Source organism: Pteronotus mesoamericanus, unplaced genomic scaffold (genome assembly GCF_021234165.1).
Source record: "Pteronotus mesoamericanus isolate MK-2021 breed Mesoamerican mustached bat unplaced genomic scaffold, CSHL_Meso_final contig_214, whole genome shotgun sequence".
NCBI lineage: Eukaryota > Metazoa > Chordata > Mammalia > Chiroptera > Mormoopidae > Pteronotus > Pteronotus mesoamericanus.
This window is the reverse complement of record NW_026555089.1, coordinates 6,858,667-6,884,432: the sequence shown is the minus strand read 5'-3', so window position 1 is coordinate 6,884,432 and position 25,766 is coordinate 6,858,667. Positions and strand designations below refer to the sequence as shown.

The 25,766-nt window shown below is 51.3% G+C and overlaps 1 protein-coding gene across 1 annotated transcript in view; it reads right to left on the bottom strand.

Moving 5' to 3' along the window:
• Positions 1 to 6,553: 6,553 nt before the first annotated feature.
• The window catches only part of AHNAK (AHNAK nucleoprotein), an 83,872-nt gene continuing 64,659 nt past the window's right edge, over positions 6,554 to 25,766 (bottom strand). The window contains exon 6 of the mRNA XM_054571035.1: positions 6,554 to 6,851. Coding sequence (XP_054427010.1) covers positions 6,844 to 6,851 — 8 coding nt within the window. The 3' untranslated portion in view covers positions 6,554 to 6,843. The remainder of the gene's footprint in view (positions 6,852 to 25,766) is intronic.

The following is a 25,766-nucleotide window of genomic DNA, read 5'->3' as shown; positions in this document are numbered from 1 at the left end:
CACCACCAATTCCCCCCCACCCCGGGAGCCACGGGTGAGAAGGCTGCTATCTCCTGCTGACAGGCCCAGCGTTTGCATCTGGGGAAGGCCCAGCAGGGGTGCTGCCCCCTTGGAAGAGCGCTCCAGCTTCTGCAGAGACCTGACGGCGCGGTAGCGTGAAAACCCTCTTCCTGCGCCCGCTCTCCAGGCAGCAGACCTCCAGAGCGCTTTCCAGCCCTGGTGCCGCCCTGAGAGATGCGCGAATCTGGAGAAAGGGGCTGACGGACACCCTCTCCCAGGGGCCCAAGCACAGCATCCTGAGGCTCATGGGAGGGGCTTCCTTCGTCCCCGCTACTTGGAAGCGGGCTCCCCAAGTCCCTCAGCTGCATGGTAGGCCCCTTTTGGGGACCGTTTCCTAACCCAGAGAGAAGTCACAATGCACTGGGGCGGGGTGGAGGTGGGTGGCAGGACAGCAAGCACAGTCATTTCACCTTTCATTACCAGGCTTCTGAGGAATAAGCAAAGCCCTTCTGAGTTTCGTTCCTCCCGCAACAGCTGAACTCGTAGTTGACGTTAAGGTGACTAGGCTGCCCAACCCATGCCTGCAAGCAGAGATGGAGCTTCCCGGAGAGTTTCGCTTCCCAAGATGCAGAACGTGCCCATCGCTGGCTTACATCCCCCGGCCTCCTTCTCACTGCTCACTCCTTCAGCTGGCTCCAGGGCCCCTGCCACCACCCTCCCGCGCCCAACCCCGTTTCCCACCCCGGTGCCTTTGCGCCACGCATCCTCAGCTACTCAAAAAGTACTGCTGATCGCTTTTTAAAACCGCCCTAGAACAAAATACTCAAAGAATAGAACTTGTCCTAAAGATACGTCCCGTGTCTGATTTAAAACCCCCCTGTTTTTGGCAGTCGATTCCGGTGGGGCCACACCCTCCCCAGTAGGGAGAGGTCGGCGGGGACGCCCGGTGCCGCCGCGGCCACGAGGGGGCAGTGTCGTCCAAGGGGTCCAGGAGCGGACGTGAGAGCGGGTTCCAACCCTGCGCGTCACAGCCGGGCTCACTCTGCAGGAGAGATGATGAAACACCGTTCCTTTCTACGGATCTTTTTATCATCTACATGATCATTTCATTTTATTTTTGAGGTTTTTTTAAAAATCAGAATTCTGAGGAAAAACAGAGGTCATCACACAAAGTTGCTGCCTGTTGAGTCCTGCCCGTGATGAGTCAGCCCTCTTGAAATTAGTAATAATTTCATTCCCAAAATAATTCCAAGGGCAAGGCAACAGAATGTAGAACCCGAGATGGCCCGGAAGGTAGAGAGGACCAAGGCACTGGGGTGGAGCAGAACTTTGACCTCTGTCCGCCTGACTTTAAAGTCTGGAAGCACAAGCCACAACCTGCTAATTACTTTATTGATTGTTTACTCCCTGACAGGCGTTTTCTCAATTTCTCATTTACAGAGTCCTCACACAACCCAGGCACGGAGCCCAGCCCCAACCCCCGCCCTACAGAGTGGGATCCCAAACGGGGGACTCCCCCGATACAGTAAGCGAACTGAAGCTGTAGAGAAACGTCCAATCACCCCCCAAATACACGTGTGCACTCCCCAACGGCAAAGCCACCCCAGCGGGCTCTCCATGGCCTGCCACAGAGGAGGCCGGTGGTTGTAAGAATTCCAGAGCAGGTCAGGGAGACCAGGACGATTCCAAAAGGCAGTCTTGGCCCAGGGTGGTGCTCTCTCACCTCCTCTCCTACCCCACCTCCCCCACTGCTTCACAGCCGAGGGGCCACCTGCTTCTGCGTGGTCATCATTTAAGTCACATATCTTTGCCTGGAGCAGCCATCCCCCTAGGTGACTATTGTTCAAAGGGATAAGGACCCAAGGCCATCAAAGGATCAGAATTTTAATTACCTATTCACAGCTGGGGAAATGTTTACCGAGGGCAAATACCACACAGGTACCTGGGGGTAAAAGGAAGGACCATTGTGTTGCGGAACGCCTCTGCCTCAAAGGGGTAGAGCTGTAGCTGCCCTGTATTCCATTTTCAAAGAGCAGAATGGGTGAGTCTGTGTTGCCAGAAAACAGAAGGAAACAGAGAAAAATGGAGGGATGCGCACAGGGTTCTTTTCTGCGCAAGGGCTCAATCACGTGTGATAGCACGGTCCACAAGCTGTGGCCTGCGGGCCAGATTCAGACTAAGAATGGCTTTTACATTTGAAAAGGAAGAAGGAGGGGAAAAACTTTCCCCACCCCGTCTCCTATAAATATATAATTATATAGTCATTTTTCACTATGAATATGCCAAACTGACCCAAAGTTTTAATATAGGCTTCCTGCATTTGAGAAGTATTACATACAAATTACGTAAAGAAAAAACCCAAAAGGTATCTTGACAAAACAAAAGACGAAAAACAAGACATGTCTTTTTAGCACTCTGTTCGTTTGAGCACTCATACCCCTGAGGATTCCAGGGGAGAGTTCACACTTCCCGATCACACTGTCAATTACACTATGAATCTGGCTGAAAATTTTCTTTGAAAATTACCTGTTACCGGTCCCCCTCACCCATCCTGCAACCTAGGGAACATTTTCCCCTTGAAGAAAACTAAAGAGGAACGGTAGCTCTCAAATATGGCTGTCATCTTGCAAAATCCAAGGGCTTGCCCCAGTTGTATGTCAATGTAGAGCATGAGGTGATTGATGGGTAGGAAAAAGCGGCATTTTACACTCTCAACAAGTGAGCTGGTAGGGGTTAGCCTCGCAGAAAAATCTATACGTGACTCACAGGACAGGAAGAGGAAATAAAACCAGCCCTCACCAACTTTATCAAGATAAGGTGGATAAAATTACCTCTAGTTTATGTCTAATGCAAGGCATGCTTGTGCGAATGCCAAGGCATTTGTGGGTAGTAATTCACCGTAGGATGATTGCAGCTCAAAATGGCTTCAGATAGATGATAAAGAAAGCCTTGATTGATGATGATAGGGCCACACAAACGATGCATTCTGAGACGTGTAATTAGGGGCTGTTCCTCCCCAGGCACATGGGAACAATGTGAGGGTGAGTCATCAGCACTTAGCCACCCAACATAGTTCCATGACCAAACTAAAATTATAAAACTATAATACATGCAAAAAAAAATTCTGAAAATAGATTTCAGCTAAGCATGCTGGTCGCCAGTGTCAGAATGGATAACCCAAGGGTTTGGAACTCAGAGTTGTCTCCATCAAGTGAATAGATCCCTCTCCTACTGCAAAGTCTAGTTAATTCAAAATATCTGCAGTTGAGTGCCTGTGGCACCCACCACCCCGCGTAGCTGCAAGGCAGGCAACTGCAGAGCATCCTTTAGAATTTCCTCTCATGGGCCTGGTAACAGAAGTAGGTACTCCCCCAGCCCTAGGACAGATGGAGAAGTAGGAAGGGGGCTCCCCAGTGGAAATAGCAGTCCTCAGGGCAGGAGAAAGCATCTCATGACCCACGGATATAATCTATGTTTCCAATGGGTCTCTGAGACTGTCTCCTTCTCAGTTTACCTTGAACTTGTTCCCTTCTCCCTACTGCTATTGCCAATACCAGGTCTTCACCATCTATGGCATGGATTACTGCAAACAGCCTCTAGTTTACTGTCTTAGCGTTGCTGTAACAAATTACCACAACATCAATGTCTTCAAAAAACAAAACCCACAAATTTATTATCTTACGGCTCTGGAGGTCAGAAGTCCAAAAGGGTTCAAGTCAAGGTGTCGGCAGTCCGGAGGTTCTGGGGGAGACTGTGTTTCCTTGCTTATTCAGCTTTTGGTGGCCACCTGCATTCCTTGGCTTCTGGCGCCTTCCCCCATCTTCGTAATCAGCAGAGCGGTCTCTTCAGCCTCCCTCTTCCAATTGCCCTCTTGACTACACTGGGCCCACCAACCTGATGGGCAATCTTAATTCCATCTGCAACTTTCATTTTCTTTTGCCACGAAACCTAACGTAGTCACGGGCCCTGGGGACTAGGACATGGACATCCCCAGGAGAACCATTTTTCTGCCTTCTAAACAGCCTCTGAGATTTCAGTCTTGCCCCTTCCACAATACAGGCACGCTTGTTTTATTGCTCTTTGCTTAATTGCGCATCACAGATCTTATGTTCTTTACAAATAGAAAGCAAGACCCTCCATCAGCAAGAAGGTTAGGACTCACTTTATTTCAGTATTTATTTGCCTTATTGTGGTGGTCTGGAACCAAACCCACAATATGTCCGAGATCTGCCTGTGTTCTTCTCATGATTGCCAAATATCAAACGATAATTTCAAACTTTTGCTTAAAATCCTTCCCTACTACCAATCTCCTGCAGGATAAAGTTCAGACCCCTCCCCCAGTACTGGAGGCCCTCCTGGGAGACTGGCCCTGCCTCTCCCTCTGGCCCCAAATCCTGCCGCTTCCCCCACCTACATCAGGGGTGCAGCAGCGTGCACAAAGCTTGGCAATAAGCTTGTCCTCCGAGTCAAGCTGGTAAATTCACAGACAAAGAACAGGGTGAGCCATCGATGGGGATGAACCAAGAGATTGTCTCTCACTAGGAGAAAAGAATTCAGCCACACCCTACACTCCACCAAGGCAATCAGGGAGTCAGGAGGGGTCAGGGCTAGAATGTGGGTGTGAGCTAGTACGGGGAATCTGGCCCGATGCTCTGCACCCATTGGATGAACGAAAAGCGTAGGCGTGCCAAAGAGGCAGGGTGGGGAGTGACGAGGGAGACAGGTGGGTCCTGTGCGGGAGAAGCAATGGAGGACCATTGACAGGGAACCTTTATTGGCCACCCTTTCACAGCCCCTCATTCTAGGTCTGTGCTCACCACCCAACCTTCATGAGGTTTGTCCACAAAGGGAAAATACACTTGTCCAGCCCACCGGACCTCTGCATTTCTCATTAATAAATGTGCTTCTGGTTGCAGTTATTCTGAGAGATGGAAGGCTTCTCATTTTGTCCTCCAGAGCAGATTCTGAGGCCACAAAGCCGTGAGTCAGAGCCTGGCAGTGTGTCTGGGATAACCCACGTCCCACTTCTCATCCGTTCCGCCAGCCCCAGGTACACGGTCCACGGGAGAGGGACCAACAGAAAGAAGGGAGAGAAGGGGAAATCTCCTGATGCCACAAGCCCAGAACAGGTCTTGGCAGGCAGACTTCCTTCCTCAAGTGACAATTTGCATTACTATGACTCACACATTAACATTTGAAACAGGCGACAAATCTATGCCATTCACACCTCTACACCTTTGCACAGGCTGTTCCCACCACTGAAATACCGCCCCTTCCCAAAGTCACCTAAAGACCCAAGCTGCAGCCTCCATCACCAATGCAGTATTTGGGACATGCCTATGCTAAAAGGTAATTCATTATTTACCTAAAATTAAAGTTTAACCAGGCGTCCTGGATTTTCATCTTCTAAATATGGCAACGTTAAGATTCCTCCAAGACCCAGCTCTCAGGTGCTCCCCACTGGGGCTTGGTGCCCCAAGGCCCCGGGGCTCTCTCTGCCACCTGTCACAACGGCCTGGGCTCTGTCATGCATCTCTCTCACCGTGGCACGTCTGCTGATAGCTCCTTCCTTCTCTAGAACGTGATTCTCAGGAGGGAGCATGATCCGACTTTTCGTTCTCTTGCCCCTCATTGAAAAAAAATAATAAACTTAGAAAATCCAAACAAGCAAAAGGAAAATATATCACTCGTGGGTTCCATCATAGCAGGGCCCTCCTTTGGGTCCTCTGGTGGGAAAGTTGAAAGCAACATGGAAACCAAGACGGTAGATTCAGCACATGACCAGACTAGCGAACCTTTTATTCCATCTGTCTCTTCCAGGCGGGACTGCATCAATAACCAAGCGGTCCCCAAGAGACGACCCTGGCTCCCAAAGAAGACCCGCCACCACTCCCTGGCCAGCCCATTGGAGGAATGCACACACTTCACAGACAGGAAGTTCTGACCGAAGTCAACACATTCCAAAAGGTTTGAAATGTGTTCTTTCCCATTGCTCCTTTCTTCATGCTTGTCTCTAACAAAGATGAGATCAAGCTTAGGACACCGGATTCTTTTTCAACCACAAATCCATCTGAAATGTGTTCATGTCACCGGTGATAAATTTCAAGATTGTTTTGTAATTATATCAATGTTGATCAATGTTGAATATTACCCAGATAACCAGAAAAGTATTTTTCGATGCCTAACATCATAGATCAAGAATTTCAGACTGTACCCCAGTGACTGGTAACTGGAAAAAAATATATATATATGCCTAAAGAAATGTGTTGATGAACATGTTAGAAATAACATTTTTATTTTTGTGGACTAATAAAGAAGAGAAAGGAGGGAGAGAGGGAGGGGAAAGAAAGGAGAGGAAGGAGAGAACGTGCTGAGGTTCTCTCTAGCATCCTCCCCACCCCCAACTATCTGGAAGCGGAAGTCACACACCAACTCTCAAAATTGAAAAATAGTGACCGGAAGGCCACCTGCCTATAGCTAACTCTCCCGGGATTCTAACAACGCCAGAGAATGGAACAGAGAAAACCACCAGGGTCCACCCAGTGTAGGTGCTTTGCTCAGTGGATGTTTATTGAGTGCATGAGTGGAGGACAATCTGTTACACATGTTAATTCTCCTTAGAGGTGAAGAAACGTGCCAGATGGTACTTTGGGGCAGCTCTTCCCCCCGCCCCCCACCACCGGCTAGGGCTCTGAAAGCTGCCTTGTGGAAAGGTATTCCATGAGCTGCAGGTGTTAGTTTGCTTTGGCACAGCAATATATAATTTCCCATTTTTAGAACAATGCTCCAAAGAACGGTCACAAAAACAGCCTTCCGAGGGGGCGGTTTTCTTCCTGGCCTTGGCTACAGTCCTGTAAAACAACAATAACAAAGAGATTTTTTATTAAAAATACTGTTTGCATCTCTCCCTAAAATCAGGAGGCTGTTTGCTAACTCTGCACGGGCTGCAGAGGGCCCGCCCTCCCTTCCCTTGGTAGAGCATCCTGACAAACTCCTGCTTCCGGGAGGGGCGGGTTTGGAAAGGAGTCTGCCTTTGGGACCGTTTGGGTCTTGCCACGCCTCCCTCCATGTGGTTCTGTGTGGAGAGGGTGGAAAGGGAGCGGGAGCTTGGAGAAAGCCAGTCCTTTGAGTGCCCCCAACAAGTCTGAGACCACAAGGGGACAATGTGTTCTTGAGAACATGCAAAGAGTAGACTGTAGAAAGTGAGGAATCAGGAAGAGGTGAAAGGCGCCCCTTTAAGTCTCAGACAATAAGAAATTCCTTTCATTGTCATCTCCAAACTGACTTTCTCTCAGCCTCCCTGTTCCTGCTTCATAAACTCGGGAAATTGGCTCCTCAACTTCAGGAGCCCTTCACCGCCCTGCCCTGCCCCACCCCGCCCTGCCCCACTTCCCAACACCTTCCTCTCATGCACCTCCCCTGCCTGGGGGCACTGGGGACTGCTCTCCTCTCCTGCCCCCTGGCCTAGTGCTCCCAACACCCAGGAGGGTGTGCACGGCCCTGGCCTCCTCTTACACCTCCCCAGCTCGGAAAGATCCAGAGACTTCTTTTCCTATAGAACAGGCCCAGCTTTCTCAGTGAAACCCCATCGGGGGCCGGTCTCCCTTTCCAACTTCATCTCCTGCAACTTCCTACATAAATCTTAGGCACCAACCACAATGGCCTGCTCGCCATTCTCAAAGTCTCCCTTTGCTCTCTAGGTACCTCCCCACCCTCCAACTTACAATGGCCTTCTGGTCCTGCTTGGGACTAAACCCTACTCATTCTTGAGGGCCTTCACAAATACCTTCGTGCTGCCCAATCTAATGGAAAATGATCTCCCTATGCCGTCCCTGGCTGCAGCTCTGAGAGCCTGTCATCCCTTCAGTGCCTCTACTTTGTGGAGAAAGGATTAGCGTAGGTGCTCTTTCAAATGTATGTTGAATACCTTAGAACTGGTGCCAGTAAAGAACCAAGCCACACAGCAGGAGGTGGGCAAATGAAGCTTCATCTGCGTTTCCAGCCAGTCCCCTCCCCATAGCTTGCTTCACTGCCTGAGCTCCACCTCCTGGCAGATCAGCAGTGGCACTAGATTCTCATAGGAGCGCAAACCCTACTGTGAGCTGTGCATGCCGGGGCTCTACGCTGCATGCTCATGAGAATCTAAGGCCTGATTCTGAGGTGCAGCAGAGGCAGTAACGCTAGCGCTGGGGAGCGGCTGCAAATACAGGTGATCATTAGCAGAGAGGTTTGACTGCTCAGAGACCATAATAAATCAGTTGCTTGCAGACTCATATCAGAACCCTCCCAGTGAGCGGCAAGTGACGATTAAGCTGCATCTGGTGGCAGGCTATAAAGCCATCCTCCCTACCCCACCACCCCAGGTCTGTGGAAAAATTGTCTTCCATGAACCCAGTTCCTGGTGCCAAAAAAGGGTTGGGGACCATTGCTTGAGAAAAGAAAGACACTACAATCTCTTTTAGAGACTTGGAAGGAATTGGGCATCGATAAAGTGAAAGCTTTGACTCTTAACACTACCCTTTATTGAGCACTTGCTGTTGACCCTGAGGCTGAGCTGAGTTCTTATGCATGACCTCATGAACCCTCACCCTGAGGCTGTAAGATAAGTACCACGATCCCCGTTTTACAGCCAAGGAAACAAAGGTTTTGAGAAATTAAATAACTTCCTGAGAGCCTCACAGCTTAAGAGGAACAGACATGGAGTTCACATTGGGCTCACACGATTGACTGCTATAGCCAACCCTCAATGTTCCTCATATTCAATACTTAATACTCTCAGAGAATTTGTGAAGAGAACAGGCAGGATGAACAGGGTGGGTGGGAAACCACAGGTTCGTCACCTGACCGAAACAAACTCATGGACAGAATGGGTAGAGGGGAGGAGTTCTGCTCCCATGTTTTGTTTTGGTTTGGTTTGGTTTTGTGTTTTGTTTTGTTTTGAGATGGTGGAGCGATTTTCAGTTCTGGGAATATCAGAATACATGCTGAAGCTCTCTTTAAAAAATGACAACTAAGCCCTGAATGGTGTGGTTCAGTGTGTTGGTCACCATCCTGCAAACCAAAAGGCCACCGGTTCAATTCCCGGTCGGAGCACATGCCTGGGTTGTGGGCCAGGTCCCTGGTTGAGGGCACGTGGGATGCAACCAATCAATATTTCTCTCTCTCTCTCTTCCTTCCCCTCTCTCTAAAAAATAAATAAATAAAGTATTTTTAAAAATGGTACCTTAGGTTTCTGTGCTTCGGGGGAGGTAGCAGGCAAAATAGAAAACTTCGAGGCTGCACTAAGGATCCCTGTGCAATGCGAAGTCAAGTGGCAAGAGTGTGGATTGTGGCGTGAAGTCCTGGCTCCTATGCTTCCCAGCTGTGGGTCTCAGACAAGCTATTTCCTCTCTAAGCCTCAGCTTCCTCATCTATAAACTGAGGATAATACCTGGCTGGCAGGACGGTTTGGACGGATTCAGTGAAATAATCTATACCAAGCCACTGGCACATATTCAATAAACTATTATTGTTATTACTTCCCTTGGACATAAGAATCTGAATTTCTTTTCGTTTTTTAAATTCAAAGGATAACATATGTACAGTAAAGGACATAAAATGCACTCATCTCCAATGGACCTTGAGAATCACTTTCATATGAATGCACCTATAGAACCACCTCCCCAGGCAGATACAGAATATTTCTAGCACCCGACAGGTCCCCTGTGCGCCTTCTCGGTCTGCACCCCTGCCAGGCAGAACCACGATCTGACTTATCATTTTCACTTTGTATCTTCTTGAACTGCATGTTAATGAAATCAGACTCTGCAATCTGTGATCTTGTGTGCGCCATTGTATGAATGCACCACAATTTATTGCTTCAATCTTCTGTTGAGGGGATTTTGAGGTGTTTCAAGTTTGGAGACAAGTCCTTTGAACATTCTCGTACACATATCTTTGTGTTGGAATAAGCATTCATCTCTTGGGTATGTATATATATAACCTGGGAGTGGAATTGAACTGGGTTATACAGGGAGCATATATTTAGCTTTAATAGGATTTGCCAGCCAATTTCCCTAAGTAGTTGTAACATTCTACGCTCCCCACAGCAATGTCTGATAGTTTCCATCGCTCCATATCTTCAGTGACACTTAATATTTGTCACTCTTTTCATTTTAGCCATTCTGGTGGGTGCACAGTTGTATCTCCTTGTCACTTTAATTTGTATTTTCCTGATGAGTAACGATGTTGAGCACTTTTCATAGTGTATTTGGCTATTTGGATGGGCTCTTTTGCCCAGTTTTTCCTGGGTCATTTGTCTAGCGGTTCTTCCTATATTCTGGATATTAATCCTTCATCAGGTATGTTTATTGCAGATATTTTCTCTGAGGTTGAGCCTTGCCTTTTCATGTTTTTAATGGTACCTTTGATGAAGAGACACTTTTCATTTTGATAAAATCCAAGTTATCGATTTTTTGTGCTTTTGGTGTTCTGCTTTAGAAATTATTGCTCACCCCCAAGGCCACAAAGACACTCTATGTTGATTTATTTTATTTTTCAATTACAATTTACATTCAGTATTATTTTATATTAGCTTCAGGTGCGCAGCATAGTGATTAGACAACCACATATTTTACAAAGTGTTCCCCCAGTATTTCCAATACCCACCTGACATCATACATAGTTATGATAATATTATTGCCTGTATTCCCTTTGCTGTACTTCACATCCTCCAACTACATTTTTTTCTTTTACTCTTGCTTTTAAGGTATCTTCCTCCAGAGTTGCAAGTAACTGAACTGCTTTGTTGCTATTTCAATAAGCAGCAAAGGTCTCATGGGAAAACTAACCCTGCCTGGCACATGATAACACTCATACGATAATGACCAATGACCGCCTTCATGTGCTACGTTGCTGAAATTCCACAGGGGGAGCCTCTAAAGAGGGGTGGGCAGGGTGGCATCTTCCAAAGTGAACCAGGAAGCGGGGGGCGGGGGGCAGGAGAGCAACCCCCCCACCCCCGATGCTGTTGTATACTCTCAGGCCAACAGCTCATGCTAACAGCCCCAGCTTTGCAAATACTTTGCAAACACTTCCTTCCCCGTCCTAGTAGCGTCTTCTCTTCCGCTTTACTAACCTTTTCCCAGGTATTTTTCTTGCTCCCTGAATTTTCTCTTTCATTATCATTTGTCCAACCACTCATCATCTACAGAACACCTATTATGCATTTGCCTTCTAAATCTTTGCTTCCCTTCTGTCTCTCCTCCCTGCGAGCAGGCGTCCTTGGCCTCAGCACTGTGGATGTTTCGAGCCAGTTGTGTGTTGTGGGGCCTGTGTTGTACCTTGCAGGGGGGGTGGGTGCACAGCTCTCCCACTTCTCTCTTCCTTCCTACTTTTCTTCTCCTGTCAATCAAGAGGCCTGAGGGGGCGGCTGGGAGGTGAATCACAGTTTTCCTAAGCTTGAAGGGGCCTGAGATACGACCTAGGGCAACCCCCTCATCTTACAGATGAGGAAACAGATCCTGAGAGGGGGAGGGAGAGGATGCATCAGAGCCATATATGTGGGGCGAGGGGCGGGCGGGGGGTGGCGCGCGTGTTTGGTGGCAAGTACCAGGCCAAACAGGAAGTCAAAATTCCAAAGCCTGAGGCAGAATTTCCAGCCCCCTCCCTCACCCCTGGCCACGAACCTGGGATGGCTTCCCACATCTCCTTTCTCCCTCCAAGCCATGAGTGCCTTTCCAGAAAGAGCCCAAGGCTGCTCAGAAGGAGCAGCGAGCCCCAATCTGACAAGCCCCCAGCACATGCACGCAGGTGGCCATGCCTGGAAGCCCATTCCAGAGCCTCCATTGGACAAAGATGACCATCGATTCCAATGGGGATGTTTCAAGATGACTAATACCATGACCTCATCTTAGTTTAATCCTATAATCATGAGGGAAATGAAGGTCGGGCCACTTGGCCGCCTGTGTCTCAGTGGAGGCGCTGGAGAGCAACAGAAATCTTGGAGGGTGAGAGGGAGCCTGGGGACCTTGTCTGGTGGGGCCCTGACCCCAGGCAGGCAGGTGACGGAACCCCCCAGGGAGGCCGAGAGCCCTCAGCCAGAATCTCCCAAATGATGGTGGGTGCTAACATGCACTAGACACTGTTCTAAACGCTGTATAAATGCGTGCACTCAGTCCACCTTCACCCAGCCTTGGAGGGAGACAGCCGTTCTCCCACGCGGGACATGCCGATGCAGAGCCAGGCGCTCTCCCCGGAGCATCTTTGATGGGACCACAGTCAGCACAAAGCACCCCATCCCTTGCTCCTTACCCACGTCAAGCTCACCCCAGCGTCACCACCAGACGTGCATGGAGACCCCCTTGTGCGTAAAAGCCTATGTTACGAACGTTCACAAAGCCCTGGGTGGCATTCAAGGTTTTAGTGACATAGGATGGATACTTTTATTTGAAGTGATGAATTTGCTGTGCTTATTAGAAAAAACGCCAGGTTTCATTTATGGCCGTAACATAAAGACTTCTTTTTAACTAAGTGTAAGGTTTTTTTAAATAAATTCACTTAAAGAGAACTATTAAACGAAGAGTATATGGGTGTGGCAGAAATAGTGATGATGGCGCTTGAGTGACTTAAGCAATGGGCAGCCCCGCTCTGGCTTCGTCGCGTCTCACAGACTGTGCCTCGGCCCCTCTCAGGCTGTGTCGCGCCCCCCTCCTCTCATTCCCACTGGCCATTCTCACAGCATCTTTCTCAATAAAACCCTGTAGACTCGAAGATCACAGTCCAGCAGCCCTCCGGCCTTCTCCCACCCCTGCACACGCGTGAGTCACTCGCTGTTGGGTTCTCTCTGCTTTCTGCTGATGAACGAGAAACAAGGCTGATCGATGTCCTGAAATCCACAAGTAGAAGCCAAGTGTGAAGAAAGGAATGAGGAAACCCCACCCCATTCCTTGGACACTGTCCTGGGCCTTCTGCCCCGAGTTGGCCTCACAAGGCCCTGGCTGGGGAACATCAGCCCGGGATCCTCTGCTGAGGATGCTTCCCGGACGCTGACCCGTGGCCTGGACTCAGCCTGGCCCATGTGCTCAAAGACCCAACACTGTCCCCCTCCTACGGGGGACACCATGGCATGCAGTAGCCTCGTGGCTCCAGAATCTCCATCTTAGAGGGAGTCCTGTGAGTTCCAAGGCCCCCTCCACTCATCCCCGCCTCAGAATCCCGGTGGTACACGAAGGAATGTCCTTCCTTGGCAAATAGAGACAGTTTAAAAATTATACTCATCAATGAGGCTGGCGGTGGACTTGCTCCAAGACCCAGGGATAGAACAGCAAACAAGAGCCAAGATTTGGAGGAGCCACCAAATCTCACCGTCCCCAGTGACTCTCAGAGGACACAGGAGTCAAAGGCCATCTGCCCGGCCATTGTATTCTCTTGGGCATCGCCTTCCCCGCAGATGGCTGGGTGCCCGCCAAGGACGCCCAGGCCTTGTTCGGGACATTGTTCTCTCTCAGAAGAGGATCTCGAAAGCAGAAGGAAATTAGAAACAAGCACACAATGAATATCAGATTTTCCTTGCTCCTGCTGCGCCTGCCAGGAGATTGAGCTGACAGCGTGCCCCACCCAGCAGCTGCTCGGCCGCCAGGACGTCCGTCCGAGCTGCAGCGCAGGGATGGTCCCAGAGATCTCGCTTGTTCTCCCTGGATCCCCAGTGTCCATTTCCTTTGCCCAGCGATTCGCTGAGGGGGCAGAGACACATCTGAGGCTTCCTTCCCACAAAGCACAGTCGACAAGTTACAGGCACTCTGTCGGGAACGGATTCCAGCAGGGCTCTTAGCTAAAGGCTTCACTCATTGAATGTCTATAGACATCCCTGAGGTTCCGTCCACCAGCCGATGGCCAAGGCTAATCTGATTGGGGCAGCTTTCATGGGACCGCAGGACCCTTCTCCTCGCTTCCTACCAACATCCACCTCCCCTAATGACTCCATGAGACAAGCACAAAGCCCTCCTTAGGTCAGAGCCCTACCCCTCGTGCCGGAGGCAGAGTGTCACCTAAGAGCAGATGCGTGCCTATCCAACCTTGCACCCACAAGAGGGCACGCAATGTGCGGGACATTAAAGAGCTTTGAGGTGAGACACACTGAGAGTTAGTGGCTAAGAACCTTTACTTAAAAATGCACTTTTTTTCTGTTGGGGCTATTATTCATTTTAACATAATGTTGTGTTTTCTGCCTCCTACGTAAGTAGACACCAGTTTTAAATGTGGAATATGGAGCTCACGTATCTCGTCAAACTTCTATTTGCTTTTTGCTGCATCCATAGCTACCATCTGAATAAACAGAAGAGAAAGGTTTGGCTCCCAATCCTACTAGCTGGGCCCTATGCCATCATTCCCCGAAACAAAGGAGAAAAGATGCCAGAAGTGAAGGACCAGGGCTGGTGATGAAGGAATACACTGTTCTGTTTCAGAGGCTTACTAAGCAGGGTCAAACTCTCCCGAGAAGGGTGGGGGAGAGGGCAAGGAGGCATTCCCTTTATTGTCTATGAGGAGCCAGCACATTTTATAACTGTGGGCAGAGGAGGGAGGAGCTGAGCTGCCACAACCCAGGCGTCTGCAGATGAGGTCATGGGCTGGAGGATACCCACGAACCCCAGCTCCTAAGTGGTGGGCCTGGACGTGGAACCTAAGTCTTCTCTGCCCAGTTCGGTCAGGACTCTCTCCCTCCGCCCTGCTGCCCATGGGCTACAAGATTTGGCAGCTCCGCGCTATCTGTTACATGACCTGCACCCTCTGTATCATATCATGCAATAGCCACGCCCCTGCCCATGCCCTGGGCAGCTGCATTTTTCTGAACAAGAAAACCCAAGGATCGGCCCTGGCTGGTGTGGCTCAGTGGATTGAGCATCAGCCTTTGAACCCAAAGGTCACCAGTTTGATCCCAGGTCAGGGCACATGCCTGGGTTGCGTGCGAGAGGCAACTGACCCATGTTTCTTTCCCTCTCTTTCTCCCTCCCTTCCCCTCTCTTTAAAAGTAAATAAATAAAATCTTTTTTAAAAAAAAAAAAAGAAAAGAAAACTCAAGGAGCTTTCCAGTGTATAACCACACAAATGTGACCTGAATTTTTTCAGTCCATTCTATCAGAATGTAAAAACAAAGGTTAGTGGAAAGGTCGAGGTCATAGCCCCAATCTCTAAATGAGCCCACTGTCGCACAAAGAAAGGGGGGGACTCCTGGGTCCTGCTGGCGTCTTCACCATCCTGCCACCCTTCCCATCTCAGAAAGCAGCTGAAGTCTCCCTCCCGCTTGTTCCTGGAGCAGCCGTTGCCACTCGTGCACTTGACCTCATTCCCGTTTCTTTCAGGGCCTGGAACCCACTGGCCCACCCCACTTCAAATCCGCTGCCCTCTCTCTCCCGCTGGCTTCTTTTGCTCAGCCTACCCATCAGCATCTTCAAGTCTGCCCCAAACTGAAGATCCAGACCCTGTGTCTGCCTCCTGCGCCCCGACACTGTCCCATCTCTTCTCTTCCCTTTCACACTATACTTCCTGGAAGATCCACCTTCATCTCACAGTAAATCCTCAGCCCCTGCAGCGCGCAGCTCAGAGCAGCCGCTCTAGGGGAACCAGCCTCCCAAGGGCCACAAAGAGTCTATAAGCATCAAATCCAGCGGCCGCTTCTCAAGACCCATCCCGTCTGACCTCCCTGCTTCAATTAACCCAACAGAGAAAGCCCCTTCCCTGTGAAATGTGCCCGGGCCAAGCACGGCTCGTTGCTTCCTCAAAAGCCATTCCCCTTCTCCTTAACCAGCAGAACCGCAACTTTGTTCAAAGACAGAAAAGAGATTCTTTTATATCAGCAAGACGGGCACAGGCCCTGGTCCAAGGGCATGCACGTGTCCCTTCGGATCAGTAGGATATAGGGGAGGATTGGGTGGGATCTCTGGGGACAACCCCTCCGCCATCACCCCAGCCCCCCACCAACAAAAGGGAGACGAGTGAGGAGAATGTGTGGCCCGTGCTGCTCCTTGTTTCCTGTCCTTGAACTCAGTCACGTGAGAACGTGATGCGTGAAGCTGCGGGAAGGCCAGAAGGGCCTCAGAGACCCTGACTGAAACTCCGAACATCCCTACTATGAGAAAAGTACCGGTAATCCTCTTGTCAGCGTCCCCATTGGACAGGTGTGTTGTTACCTGCAGCCAAACGCACCCCCAACGGATGTGTCCCTCCTCTCTCGGTTACTGACACTACCCACGTGTCCCTCCTTCTCAAGTCTCCTTGACAGCCCCCCGCCCGCCCCGTGAGTATCAGCATTCGGCTGGCCCTCCGGGCTCCCAGGACACAGGCCCTCATCATCCATGAGGCACATGCCTGTTGGGTGAGTCAACAAATACCCGGTGGCACCTTCGATGTGCCAGGCTGGCCTTGTAGTGGTGAAACCCTGGCGGGGGAGACAGAAAATAACACAGTGAACAAATTAAAAATGTCAGGTTGAGAGCAGCGTGTGCTCTGAATGAAATGCTTGGCGAAAGAGGAGGCTGAGAAGAACGTGGACCCTCCCTAGGTCGTGGGCGGGGAGGGATATTGAGACTGACCTCTGAGGGAGGAGAAGGAGCCAACCTTGCCAAGGCGAGGCAGAGCATCCCAGAGGGTGAGAAGAGCGATGGGCCATGTGGAGGCCCCAAGAAAGGAAAGACTTGATGTGTTGTGGGTACCACATGGAAGCCAGCGAGGCTAAAGGGAACACAGTGACAGGGAAGAGGGGAGTCAGGCGAGCCTGAGACCCACTGCGGACCCTTGGGGTTTTTTTAAAGATTATTTATTTATATTTAGAGACAGGGCAAGGAAGGGAGAAAGAGAGGAGAGAAACATCAATCAGTTGCCTCTCATACGCTCCCAGCCTAGGACCTGGCCCACAACCCGGGCATGTGCCCTGACCAGGAGTCGAACCGGGGACCCTTCCGTCTGTGGGAGGATGCCCAATCCGGCGAGCCACACTGGTTGGGGACAGTATAGAACCTTGTCAGCCACAGGATGGTGGTATAGTTGGAAGTCTTTAGGTAAAAGGAGTAACAATCAAACTTGTCTTCCTAAAAGACCACTGTGGCTGGAACCTGGAGCCAGGGTGGAAGAAGGGAGGCAGCGTGGACTCAGTCACCAATGAGAGATGGGGGAGGCCCGGCCTGGGAAGGTGGCGGTGCAGACGGCGAGACGTGATGTATTCCAGAGGCAGAAATGGTGGGACTTACTGAGGCATGGGCTGCCAGGGGCCAGGAGGAGGGCGGCACCGGGGAGGGTGCTCCGACTTCCTTGGCTTGACCACCACCGAGAGCAGCCCCACTGATGGAGATGGGGACGCAAGTCTGGGAGCGAAGAGGTCACATCATTTTTGGAGTTCCATTTTGGAAACGCTATGCTAGAAGTGCCTGAGGGGCATCCAAGTAAAGAGAGCAAGGGGCAGGGAAGCAGGCCAGGGCTGGGGCTCAGGGAGCCAGGAGCCGGGGGCCGGCCGCCTGGACGGAGCACAGGAAGCCCTGGGAACAGAGGAGACGAACGACCCGCAGCACCTGGCGAGGGAAGGGAGCACGGCCCCGAGGCCACTGGGGAATCGACTCCTCTCCATCCTATATCCAAAATACTTCCTAAAACTGCCGTCTCTCTTCACTCCCAAGCCCAGGGCCCTTCCCGCCTTCGCCTTGTCTCACCCAGAGGTTGTCACCAGTCTCCCATTGCCCCAGCTCAGCTGGAGCAAAACCAAAACCAGGGAGCACAGGAACCAAAACCAGGGAGCTCAGAGAAGCAGCTGCGGAGCAGCATCAGGGAAGCGGGTCACCCTGACCTGAGCTGGAGAGGCCCCAGGGACAGAGCGAGAACCAGGTGCCCACACTGGTAACCACAGCGACAGGAGAGGATACAGGAAGCCGCCTGTGCAGCACCCTGCTTTGAGGGAGGTGGCTTTATTTGCCCAGCTTACTCATGCAGGACCCTGCGGTTTCAAACTTAAAGGTACCACCCAATACCTGGTGTGTCAGGGAGCACTCTCTAAAACAGCCAATAGCCACAATAACAAACGTAGCCATGACTAGCATTTCCTGAGCACTTACAGTGTGCCAGGCGCTGTGCCAAGCACTTGGAATATATTCCCCAGTGGAATAAAGCAACCGCACGATGCAGGTATTACAGGTGAGGGCACTGAGGTTCAGGGAGGCTGATGGGCCGTTCCGAGCGAGGGCTTTGGGGGCAGATGGACGTGGGTTTGTTCCAGCTCTGCAGCTACACAACGTGGCCTCTCCCAGCCTGGGATTAAATGAGATAACTCATGTTAAAGCACTTAGCTAATGCCGGTTCACAAAGGAAGTGCTCCGTACTGAGCATTGTGACGCTGCAATCATGATTACGGTGAAAAACAAAAGTCAGCCCTGCTGGGTGTGGCTCAGTAGGTTGGGCGTTGCCCCTCAAGTGAAAGGCTGTTGCTGGTTCGATTCCCCATCAGGGCGCATGCCTGGGTTTCGGCCAGGTCCCTGGTGGTGTTTCTCTCACACATGGACGTTTCTCTCCCTCTCTTCCTCCCTCCCTTCCTCTCTCTCTAAAAATAAGTATATAAAATCTTTTATAAAACGAAAACAAAAGTCAGCTCATGTCATTTCCCTGTAAGAAAACTTCCAGTGGCCCTGATGGGGGACTCAAATGGGGGAAAATTTTTAGTCTCAGTTGATAGCTAATAAGCCTAGTATTCAATGTTTGTAAAAAACTATTGTTTCAGGAACCACAGGTATGACCCACCCTGACTCCAGGAGACCACAAGCAGTTCCACCTTGGTGCCTCAGGAGGACCGCAAGCCATCAAGATGGTACGTGTACTCCAGGGTGAGACACGCGCCGCCCAGGACACAGGTGAAAAAAATGCTGCAGAGTTTTATCTGATTAATTTTTCCCCTGAATTCCAATCCCCTTACCTACGCTTTTCTTCTCCCCATAAAAAGGGTCGGTTGAAAATGGAACTTAAGACAGTCTGTTAGGGTTCAAATAGTTTCAGCTCCCACTCCCCAGGGCCCAGGACTCCCTGGCCTCACCGTCAGCCCTCCCACGCCCACTCCTCCTCTAGCTGCTCCGTGTCACTCACTTCCTGAACACACGCCGAGTCTTTACACTTCCTGAGCCTCTGCCCTTGCTGTCCCCGGGCCCAGGACCCCTCCTCGCCCTTCTCCACCAGGCAGGAGAGGGGAAGTTGTCAGCAGAGAGGCCCAAGAGTCACGGGCCCCAGGCTTTTGGGACTTTACCAACTGGGACATCTGTCTCTCTATTTGCGTTCTAGGTGCCTAGCACAGCAGCAGACACTCAGTGGATGCTGGCTGAAGCAAGGCCAAAAGCTCGTCGTATTTTTCAAAAGCGGCCATGGGGAAGGTTGGTGGAGAGCCCAGTTCAAGACTCCAGGAAGAGTCAACAGCTCAAGCAGGCCCTTCCAGCCAGGGCTCAGTGGTGTCACCTGCATGTGCCAGGGACAGGTCTCAATGCATCTCTCCTCCACCAAAACTTCAGAACAATTGCAGGGGCAAGATTTCAGTGGAAAGAAAATCGATGACATGTGCTTGAGGAACGCAAGCCCAGGGCCAAATGCCGCATCAGAAAAAGGTTGTCCCCTGGCCGGTTGCTTCTCCCAGAGCCCTCCCTACCCCCTGACACTCACCCTGTGCCATCCCAGGTCCCTGCCCAGCCAGCCATGTAGCAGGACAGCTGTTGGCTTGCTTGGAGTGGTTGCCTCCTAAAGATTCCCTCAGAGACCAAAAGCCTTTAGTCTCAAAAAAAAAAAAAAAATTAATCTCACAGGGTGGATGGCACGTTAGGGCCTATGACAAACACATAGCAGTATGTTCCCTTTTTTTTAGATTTTATTTATTTACTTATTAGAGAGGAGAAGGGAGGGAGAGAGAGAGGAAGGGAAACGTGGATGTGTGAGAGAAACATTGCTTTGTTGCCTCTCGAATGCGCCCTGACCTGGGACCAAATCCACGACCACCCAGGCATCTACCCTGACTGGGAATTGAACCAGTGACCTTTCAGTCTGTGGGATGACACCCAACCCACTCAGCCACACCAGCCTGGGGAAGCAATACATTCTTTTTCTTTTTTTTAATTGTTGTTGTATTCCAGTTGTCCCAATTTTCCCCCCATTGCTCTCTTGCCCTTCCTAGGCCCAGCCTCCCACCCTCCACTCCCACGGTCAATCCCCACGCTGTTGTCCATGTCCACAGGTCATTTATGCATACATGATCCTTGACCAGACCCTTCCCCCGCTTCCCGTCCCCCCCCTCCGGTTATTGTCAGTCTGTCCCTTGTTTCCATGTTTCTGGTTCTATTTTGCTCATTTGTTTGTTTTGCTCATTAGGTTTCTAGAGGCCTGCGGGCAGATCCCCAATCCTACTCCAAACAGAGTAGTGACAATGGTAGATAACACTGGCTGAGTACTTCCCACAAGTCCAGCATTTCACCTTTATGAACTCATCTTATCCTTACAACAATACAATGATATACATGGCTTTAGTGTCCCCATTTTTAGCAAGGGGGGAACCGAGGCCAGAGAACACTTCATAAATGGGGGAGCCAGAACTGGATGCCAGCAGCCCCGCTCTGGCGCCTGAAGTCCCTCTGCTATGCCACAGCCTGTCCCACCGCACCGTCTGTGAGGGCCCAGAATCCCGCGTGTCCGTGGGTTGGGGGCCAGCTGGATCCTGTAGTTTCTTACTAGCTGCTGTTATCCAAGGGGCGGGGAAGGTGGAACGGCCCTGTCAGAACAGTGCCCCGGTGCCTGCCTCCCAGGAGCTTTCACAGTCCCATCTTTTCGCTCAGCCTCCATGACTTCCCATGCCGGGGCATAACAGAGATAGGTGACAGCAGGTGTCATCGACAACCCCTGCACACTGAGCCTGAGCTCTTTCAGGGCTCACACATCTAGACCCATGTGTCAGCAGGTTTTGCGAGAAGAATGTAGAAACCCTGCGTGTGTCTGCTGCCCCAAACAGGGTCCGATGTTCCAGGAACGCCCATCTCCAACCCATCCACATCTATGCACTGCATTTCCGAGACAGCACGACCTTGACGCGTCAGGAGGCGTGCTTACGACATTAGACCGTGCCCACTCCGTCCCACAGTTCAGATTAATCTCTCATCAAGCGATGCCTTAAAGCTGGCCTTCATTGTCCTTGTCTAACTTGTCACCGGTCAGGTTCCCTGATGACCACCGTCATCTCTGATGACCTCAGTCTAGGGGAAACCACTACATTCACTACCGTTTGGGTTGAGGAAGTTGAATGAATGATAAGAAGAAGAAGAATGAGAACTGGCTCTGATTTTTTGAGTACTTAATGTGTGCAAAGCACATAACTCAGAAATGAGGGAACAGAGGCTTGAAAACAACCCAGGAGACCCAGCCAGTCAGTAGGAGAGCTAGGATTTGATGCAGGACTTGAACGTGGCAGTGCACCACTTCCTTCCACGAAGGTTTCAGTCTGGTGTCCAGAGGAGTTGAAAAAGCTCTTGGGGGTGGGGGACTCCGTTCACCCAGAGGAGTGGGTGATTTGAGAAGACCCCAGAAGCAGGGAGTGTAGTCTGAATCCTAGGTCTGGACTTAGAGGGCTCTGCTCCAGGAACACATCTCAATAAAAAGACCGTATCTAGACATGCATGTCATGCGCAGAGCCAGAAACTCTAAGTTAATTCTGAAGCTGCCAAAGACATCTAAAAAAATACCACCTTCAACCCTTAGCCGCCTCAGGATGACTGAGAACAGAGACGTTATCAAACACCAAACCATTTAAATAACAACACAAGACATGAACAAGAAGCTAAGACCAAAAGGTCTTGAGATGAAGGCGAAGAACATGGAATGTTTCATGGTGAAGGCGGAGCCACTGACCCTCACTCTAGCAATATTCTCCCAGGATGCCCTCCTTGGGACCCCTCCTTCAGCCAAAATCAGAGCAAAATGAAGGGTAAACAGGTACCCAGTCTTTCAGGGTCTGCGGGCACATATCTGTCAGGACGATGGAGAGATCCACAAAGGAGCTCTGGAGGAACCTTGTGGAGAACAGAAGAGAGGGAGGGAGTAGGAGACAGGATGGAGAAACTGAGCGGCCCTGACAAGTGACCTTCACAGGCTCATTCTGGGATTGAGAGCAAACTGAAATCCCATGCTTGGCTCTAGTCTGGTTCTTAAAATGTTCCACACCCTGGCCACCTCATTCTCTGCTGAAGTGGATTTGTATTTCATAAGGAAATGCATCCACTAGGTCTTCCAGAAGGCCCTAGATGGCCTGAAACCTACATGGAACACTTACTACCTTGGCCCCCTCCAAGGTGTTTCCTGATCCACTGAAGGGAAACAAGAGTCTCATGAACCTTAAAGGGCTGGGCCATGGGTTGGTCCAGGGCTGCCTCGCAACCTTGGCTTTTGTTTTATCCCCACAATCCACAAGAATATAACCCTCATGTCTCTTCTAGAGCCACCACCTGCTCTTACCCTTCACCGTCTCCCACGCTCACCTCTTCACTGTACCCAGGGAGCTGACTGCACCCACCCCTGCCAGGCTGGGGCCAAGGCAAACCCAGCCATCGACAATAAAACTAAACACGCAGTACCTGGCACCATGGCCAAGTGCAATGGGGTGGGCTGCCTGGGCGGCCACAGCGTGGCCCACTCCTCCCAGTCATGCTTGGGCCCCACTTTCATTTCTGGCTCCCTGAGAACCTTTTCTGTCTGACCCTCAAAGATCCTGGCCCTGAGGTTGGCCCCTGTTATGGTGTGAATTGTGCCCTCGAAGTCATGTGTTAAAGCTCTAATGGCCATCACTTCAAAATGAGGCTGTATTTAAAGATAGGGCCTTGAAAGAGGTGAATAAGTTACAGTAAGGTCATTAGGGTGGCCTCTAACCTAGTATGGCTGGTGTCCTCATAAGAAGAGGACAGTCAGACACCAGGGATGCAGGCACATAAAGAGAAGGCCACGTGTGGACACAGCAAGATGGCGGACATCTGCAAGCCAAGAACAGAGGCCTCAGAAGAATCCAAACCTGCAACACCTTAATGTGGGACCTCCAGCCTCCAGCACTGTGAGAAAATAATTTCTGTTGTTGAAGCTACCCAATCTGTGGTATTTTGTGATAGTAGCCCTAGTAAATTAGTATAGACATCACTGCTGGCCTTGGCCAGTTTCTGTCCAGAGTAACCATAAAAATTAACCTTTATTATGTGCCTGAGACTGGGCTAAGCAGTTTACATGCTCATATCATTCAATTCTCCTGACAACACAGGGAACATTATTACCCCATTTTACAAATGGAAAAACAGAGGCTCAGAAAGGTTGACAACTTGCCCAAGGTCACTCAGCTGATAAATGACACAGGATTTCAACCCAGGCAGGCCAGCTCCCGAGCCAGCGCTCCCAGCCGTCACACCACGCTACCAGGACGCTCAGACTCCAGTCCCGGGCAGGCCCCTGCAGTGGACTGAATGCTTGCGTTCTCCCCACTTTCAGCCTCCAAAACTACAAGAAACAAAGTCCTGTTGTTGGTAAGCCACCAAGTCGCTGGTGTCGCTACAGCAGCCTGAACAGAGTAAGACGGCCACCTGGGCCAGACCTGACAGCAGCTTGCGGGGCCGGATGCAGACCCTGGCCAGCTGGGCAGCATGGCCCCCGCTGCCCCGCAGGGTGGAGGCTGGCCGCCCTCAGGGTGCCATGTCATCCCGGGAGCCTGTCCACCTCGAGCCCTGCAGCCGCTGTCCTGCCTCGTCTGGAGACCTGTGGGGCCATCATTCCATTCCTCTCCCCTCTGAGGGACGCCTCTGTCACCCTGCCCTTTGGCAGCCGCAGCCAGTGAATAAGCAAGCCCTCTATAGGCCACCTCCCGGGCCTCTTCAAATCACCCCTGGAACTAAGTGCTCTTGCTTATCAATTCACCTTAGGAAAAAGGCTTAGCTCATCAGCAACAGAAATGACAGCTGCCCACCAAGTTAATAAGGCTGCTTCCTCACCCCCCAAGGCCTGAGACATTGTCCCCCTTGGTCCCCTCACCAGAGAGGCCACTAAGCACAGCAGAAAGAACAGGGGCGGCTCGGAGACAAGAGCCTGGTGCTGGCTGCAGGGGATGGTCCCTGCCCCCTGCAGGCCCCCTGCAGAAGGCCAAGTCCACCCTCGGATGGACAGAGTTGAGCTCCGTGAGCCCTGGAGGGACTGGAGGACAGAGGCTCGTTGTCTTCTCTGCGTAGCCGAGTCGCTTCCTGGTGTGGCTGCACCTGACTGGGTCAGAAGCCCCAGGAGGTCCCGAGCTGGCTGTTTCCTCCACTGCCCCAAGCGCAGCACGTCTCTCAAGGTGTGGTACCTGATCCACCTGCCCAGCCTCTCCTGGGGGCCTTTATTAAGTGCAAATCCCTAGTTTCCCTTACAGATCCACTGGACCTGACTCTTCAGGGCAGGGCCCAGGAGTCTGCATCTGTCAAGCCCCCCAGATGACGCTGAGGCTCACTGACCTGCCAGCCCCTTTATGTAACCATGGCCCGGCCCATTAAGGAAGTTGGCCAGGTCTTGATGTGGAACATTGTCAGGGACCCAACCATCTGGTAGGGACTGAGGGGTTGCCTGGGACATGGGACTGCCAGTGGTAAAACCAGGACAGTCCAAGACAAACTGGGATGGCTTGTTATCCAAGCCCCAAGGCTCACAGGTGAGAGAGATTATCTCCAAAGCAGTCCTACTCGGTGTTGGAATGGTGCTGGAATGCACCGCAAATGTACTCAGAGTTCGAGTGGGCGTGGGTGATGTTCTAGGATTTCACAACACTTCAAAGGAAAAAATGAAGTCAGACCACAAGGAACTGACTCAGGGGCTCTGGAAAGAAGTCCAGCTTCCCCAGTCTGCCCCCCACCCCGCCCCCTAAAACCTATTATGGCCACCCACCCTGTGCCTGCCCTGAGCTGACTGTTCCCTCGGGAGCATGGGGTCACCCCAGGGTAGAAGAAGATAGTGTGAGCCACGGAGTATCAGACCAGAAAGGCTCCTGGAGATCAAACAGGCCTGATCCCTCCTTTCTCCGCTGAGAGAACTAAGGTCCTGAAAGGCGAAGCAACAGACAGGGTCACACGGCCAGCCCGCGAACAGGAGACTCGCAGCTCTACACAAGCCCTTCTGCTCGGCAAAAACGGCAAGAGCAGCGAGAGAAGCCACAAGTAGTCCCTGTGCAGGGGAGGAGGCTCGATGCATAGACAGGTCAAAGCCAAAGGGTGCTCCCCGGATGAGGGAGTCCTAACCCCTGCACTCGCAGGCGAGGAAACTGAGACACACAGGGGTCAAATCTATTTCCTGTGCTTCATACAGGAAACCGCTCTTGCAGGTCACCGAAGGCCTGTCCACCATGGCTGCAGAAGGGGTCCCAGCCAACAATTCTGAAGACACACTGTGTCTGACGTGAGAGACTCTGGTGACAGTGTCCAGCAGGAAGGTGGGACTAGGGCACCAGCCGCTGGAACTGGAGACCTGGACCCACAGACGCGTAGCCGGGGGCGGGGGGGCATGTTCCTGGAGAGAGCGTCACCGCGCTAAGCAAGGGTTGCTCAGGAGGAGGGGGCGACGTTCCCCTTTGACTCTGAACAATGTTGAGTTGCATAAAATAAAAGAAGATGAAGTGATCAGCCGAAGACGGTATACGCAGGACCCCCGGACAAGGACGACGACGACGACGAGGGGACTGCCTGAGGGAGGGGAGGGGGGTCGGTGGCGCTGGGCAAAAGGAGGAAAACAGTGAC